This window comes from Benincasa hispida, chromosome 10, assembly GCF_027475165.1.
Source record: "Benincasa hispida cultivar pf3 chromosome 10, pf3_genome.v1.1, whole genome shotgun sequence".
NCBI classification, from domain to species: domain Eukaryota; kingdom Viridiplantae; phylum Streptophyta; class Magnoliopsida; order Cucurbitales; family Cucurbitaceae; genus Benincasa; species Benincasa hispida.
In genome coordinates this window covers 20,112,412-20,117,736 of record NC_143487.1, presented here as the reverse complement: position 1 = coordinate 20,117,736, position 5,325 = coordinate 20,112,412, and the positions used below count along the sequence as shown (strand labels likewise).

The following is a 5,325-nucleotide window of genomic DNA, read 5'->3' as shown; positions in this document are numbered from 1 at the left end:
TTTTTAATGTAAATTTTAGCTAAAATGTGTGTTTTTTTTTTTTAAAAAAAATATTCTTTTAAGGTGAATTTGAGATAAAATAGAGTTTTTTTTTTTTGGGAAATCTATCTCACAAGTTTTTAAGTAACATGATATTTTAAAAAAAATATTTTCTTTTAATATAAATTCGAGATAGATTATTTAGTAGAATGCATGATTTGTTTTAAAAAATTTTCAAAGTTTATAAATCTAAAACCAAAGCAGATTTACAGAAGTAAAAGAAATACAAGCCTAGATATTAAGTTCTTGACATGTTTTAATAATTATGTGATGAGTAACGGTTATGCAGATAACATTAGATAGAGATAGATTTTGATTTTTAAATTTTTCTCCTTTTATTTAACATGAATTAGAGATTAGAAAATACACGTGGTTTTTTAAAAATATATATATAATAACATATATTTTTAAAAAAATTATTTAGTTTAATGTGTACGTGTGTAGGGGCAGTTAAATCGGTGGTATTTTTTTAAATGTTAAAATCAATAAATAATTATAAAAATTTAGAATTTAATAATAAATCTATAATATAATAATCAAAACTAAATCTATACTAAAAATTTGAAATAGATCAAATTAATAGAATAAAATTGAGAGAAAAAAGATTATTTTGATTTTATTATTTTATTATTTTTCTTAATTTGAATCTTTAATTTAAATCAAAACAAAATTTTCAATTTCTTTAATTTGATGGTCGATATTTCTCTACACGGCCCTTTTAATAGTATAGATTTTTAAACCATTTCTTTTATGTACCAAAATAAATTATAAATTTCACGTGCATTTATGCCAAAGCCGTAGGAACCTAGGTCCTTCCGTCCTATCGACCAAGTGAACCGGGTCCGGTTTCAAGCTCACCAGCTTTTCATCACCGTAAACGTTTTCGCGGGAGGCAAGCGCAGTTGCCGCGGCGGTGGTTATCTGTACCGTCAAATGTCATGGATATACTGGAAATGCTGCTTAGAACGGCGGCCAGTGATGCAGGGTTTGCTCAACAATACGAAACGGTACTTATCGAACTATCAAGTAGCTGCTAATGCCTTCGAGATGGCTGCAAAACATGGCGAATTGAGGGTTTTCATTGTCGCCGGAGAAGTCTCCGGCGATACCATCGGTTCTCGTCTCATGTCATCTCTGAGGACGTTGTCTCCTGTTCCTGTTCATTTCTCTGGCATTGGAGGGTAAGCTGTTACTTCGGTGAAGTGTCCGAATCGTCTGTTCAAAGGGATTTTTTCCCCCATACTTTAGCTTGGTTTACCTGCCTTAAAGTGTAATGTTGGTTTAAATTATGACTTGTAAGTTGCAAGCTTATTCATCTGTGCTTACATTCCGAATGTTTATGACTGAGCTGATGAATTATTTTACAGATTTGTGCCATTTTGGTCTCTTCCGTGTTTTAAACACTGTCGGTTGTATAACTTTTTATTGGTTTCATTTTAGTGATAGTCTGTCTCTTTAACTACTGTTTTTTCCCCGTTATAATTTCACTTTTGCATTGTTACAGCCCCATGATGTCCAAGCAAGGACTGGAGTCTCTATTCCCCATGGAGGATATTGCAGTAATGGGAATATGGGAGCTATTTCCTCATCTAAGGAGAATTAGAGTAATTCAAAACATAATATATTGGTGTTTTACTGTCTCTCTTTCTTTATACGAGATACAAGTTTTTCCCTCATAGTCACACAATACAACTAGACAAGAAACAAACCTCGCATTAAAGAATGAAGCATACAAAAGTAAGTAATATCGGAAAGCATGAAAAAGCCACTTCAATTGATATCCGGAAAACAATGCAATCTAGAAGGAGCTTCGATATAGCACACTGAGTAGATCCAAAGTATTCGATGAGATTCCATTAATCCATTATAGTTTGATCCCCCCCCCCCCCCCCCAACAACTATCTGTTCATGTTAGTAATAATAATGACTGACTACGTTTTAATTTGTAAGATTGCTTTTATATGAATGTCATTTCCTCTGTGCCATGAGATTTGTGAATTGCCCAATTTATGTGGAGACTTTGGCACTGCCAGGAAAAGCTCAAGAGGACCGTTGAGGCTGCTATTGTGTTTCAACCTCATGTTGTTGTAACAGTGGATTCTAAAGGGTTCTCGTTTCGTCTCCTAAAGCAGATACGTGGTAATTTGCACCAACATCTCGCAGACTATTGATTTTGTTTCTTGCTTATACACTTATAAGCACATGCGAACACTGAGGTGGTTTGGCAGCTAGATACAGATGCCGTAAACTGGATGGTCCACTACATTTTCATTATGTAGCACCATCATTCTGGGCTTGGAAAGGAGGTGAAGAAAGGCTTAAAGGTCTCGTTGAATTTGTTGACCACATTTTATGCATACTTCCAAATGAAGAAGAAGTTTGCAAATCAAATGGATTGGCAGCGACCTTTGTGGGGCACCCTATTCTGGAGGATACATTAGAACTCAATGTGGTAAGATATGTCTTAATCCAGGTTCATGCAGAGTGTATAAATTCATCATTTTTTAACTTAATTCATGAAAAAGTAGACTACATTCATTGTCTTTTTGTCTTACTAATTGACTCAGTTTAAAGCATGCCACATTATTGCCTTGTGATTTTATGTAGGGGAAGGATGCCTCGTCAATAGAGTTGAAAATACAGGGAAGTTGCAAAGATTTTCTAATTAAAAATGACATTTCTGATGGTAAATATGGCTGTCCCAGACTTTCCTTGAATGCATCTCTACTTAGCAGTTTCTATTTGTGTGAAACACTCTTCTCATTTTTTGAACTATTACAAGCTTGCAGTCTCATGATAACCTATCATTAGTATTTTTCAAAATTTTGAACATTGATTCCTTGGGCAAAATCTTCAAAATGTAGTACTTACTCTGTAATCCTTTTTTGTTTTTTTATATATAAATGATTTCTAGTAAAGTTTAGATCTCTGATAAAGAAAAAAAAGGTTAAATCTGGATTTTGTATTGTATCGGTTTAAAATCCTCAGTGAGACATTTGAGGAATTTTGTTTTTGAAGATGCAACAACCATTTCCCTGCTTCCTGGAAGTAGGTTACAGGAAGTCAGCCGAATGATTCCAATCTATACAAGTACTTTGGAGTTGTTGAAAGAATCCTTCCCAGAGCTGATAACAATCATTCACGTTGCTCCGAATCAGCATGTACAGGATTATATAAGTGGAGTCCTTCATAATTGGCCTGTGCCTGCCATTTTGGTTGCTGGAGGATCACCTCGAGCAAAATATGATGCATTCAGTGTAAGTCCTTTCAGTCTACTACCAACGTAACTAACATTAAGGGCATAGCATCAACTATAGTATGCAGACTATTCTTTTTCCAAGTTCTCTCCCTCTATTCGTCCCTTGTGTTTGGCTCACGGTGAAGTATTGTAGCATCTATTCTTCGAGTGTTGTTTTTCTCATTCTTCTTGGTGGCGATTATTATCCTATTTTCATGTACATTGGTCAAGGATTTATTATCTGAGTTTTAGTTTGAATGCAATCAGAGGATTTTTCATGGCAAATCAAGTCCATGGATGGATAGTTTGGGTTTTGCTCGTCTTCTAGCCTCTTCTTGATATTCTTCATCCAAGTCCTATGCTAATTATTCTGTTCTTAGTCAGGCTGATTGCATAGATTTTAGAGCTGAGTAACTATTGCTGCTATTAGAATCATTGTTTTCTGAACAATCTCTAGCAACAGATGTTCTTCCCATAAATGAAAGTTATGTTCCTTTGAGTGAGAATTCAAGTCTCCATTCACGTTTATGTTTTTATGCAGGATTTTGCTTCCTCCTTTCTGCTTCTTTGTTGTTTGATTTGATTATCTGCTTTTCCCCTCAAGCACTAATGGGATTGTTTTTTTCTTTGGAAGCTTTGATTGGTCAATAGGATGCATTCCTACACTGAATTTTACATGCCTTGCAGGCTAGTAAGGTTGCGTTATGTACTTCCGGTACAGTTGTCACGGAGTTGCAGCTTGCTCGGTTACCTTGTGTAGTTGCTTACAGAGCTCATTTCTTAACCGAATGGTTCATTCGACGTAAAGCGAATGTATCATACATCTCCCTTCCCAATATTCTTCTAAACTCACCTGTTATTCCAGAGGCACTGTTTCAAGAATGCACTCCAGCGAGGCTACATTCGATGCTCAAGTAATATGATTTTTTTCCATTTTTCATTTAAACTACTTTTCCATTTTTCACTCGATGCTTTTATTTTGAGAAGATCGCTAACTTGATGGGACTGGAGTTTGGCTCTTTGGCCAAATTTTTATGCCTTGGAGATGAATGTGTTCCCTAAATCATCTCTTCAACCTCTTCGCCCATATTCGCTACGGTTTTATTTTCTCTTTGTGAATATCTTTGTTGAGGCTGATACACTGTTAAAAAGGGAGAAAAAAATATATATAGCTTTTACATTAAAGAACAAACACTACATCAACATTTTATCAGATAGCATAGGCTTGTTTTTGAGCTGGATGTAACTACACAAGTTTCATTTCATATATTGTTGCATGATTTGGTCCTTTTATTGTTGCAGGGAATTAATACTTAACGATGACCTGCGCAACAAACAGGTCATCGCAGCCAAAGAGGTGCTTAAACTGCTGTCGCCTTCAAAAGAAAATATGAAGATCTTAGCACAGGAAGGCTTAAAATGCACATCTTCAATCTGCATACCCAGCATGATAGCGGCATCTGCCATACTGTTCTATAAGAGGACCCAAGAGGTGGGTTGGAATCAGCCAGTTTTTCAGCAGTGAAGCCTGATCAATTTTGTAATGTGATATTTTTATTGTGAACCATTCTAGATTATTGGAATTGTTTGTTTGGAGAACATTGCAATGAAAACAACCCGTTGAATCATTGATGATGAGATGGATTCTCTTTGGCCAAACGGTAGATTCTAGAGTGCCCAATGAGAGAAAAAATGAAGTAAAATAAAAAGGAAAGAAAAAGAGTGAGTGAATGATTCAAACGCTGTTGATTTTATTTCCCCATCCTCTGTTTCAACCAACATCCATTCTATTTTTGACTTCTAACATTTGTAAACTTTTAAAATATCTATTTGTATAAAAAAATTAGGAAAAATATCAAAATTTGGTTTGAGTTTTGGTTTACTCATATTGATATTTTGGATAAGTTATTTGGTGTTTTATGGATTTTCTTGGAAGATTTTGAATACCCATCAAATTTTGGTTTGAGTTTTGGTTTACTCATATTGTTTTGATGTTGAAATTGGATTTTACAGACTCTCAAGATGCTTTCCGACAAGATTAAAATTGT

The 5,325-nt window shown here is 34.8% G+C and overlaps 1 protein-coding gene across 1 annotated transcript; it reads left to right on the top strand.

The window, feature by feature from the left end:
- The first annotated feature begins 789 nt into the window (after positions 1–789).
- On the top strand, positions 790–4,915 carry LPXB (lipid-A-disaccharide synthase B). The gene is made up of 8 exons (XM_039044581.2): positions 790–1,220; positions 1,544–1,643; positions 2,073–2,178; positions 2,268–2,491; positions 2,647–2,725; positions 3,058–3,296; positions 3,965–4,191; positions 4,580–4,915. The coding sequence occupies exons 1-8, from the start codon at positions 973–975 to the stop codon at positions 4,800–4,802; spliced, it is 1,446 nt and encodes a 481-aa protein (XP_038900509.1). The 5' UTR covers positions 790–972; the 3' UTR covers positions 4,803–4,915.
- The last annotated feature ends 410 nt before the right edge of the window (positions 4,916–5,325 follow it).

Coding starts and splice junctions, on each gene's coding strand:
- LPXB (XM_039044581.2), top strand. CDS start 973: ATGTCATGGATATACTGGAAATGCTGCTTAGAACGGCGGCCAGTGATG. Junction 3,297..3,964: donor CAAAATATGATGCATTCAGT/GTAAGTCCTTTC, acceptor CATGCCTTGCAG/GCTAGTAAGGTTGCGTTATG. Junction 4,192..4,579: donor AGGCTACATTCGATGCTCAA/GTAATATGATTT, acceptor TTATTGTTGCAG/GGAATTAATACTTAACGATG.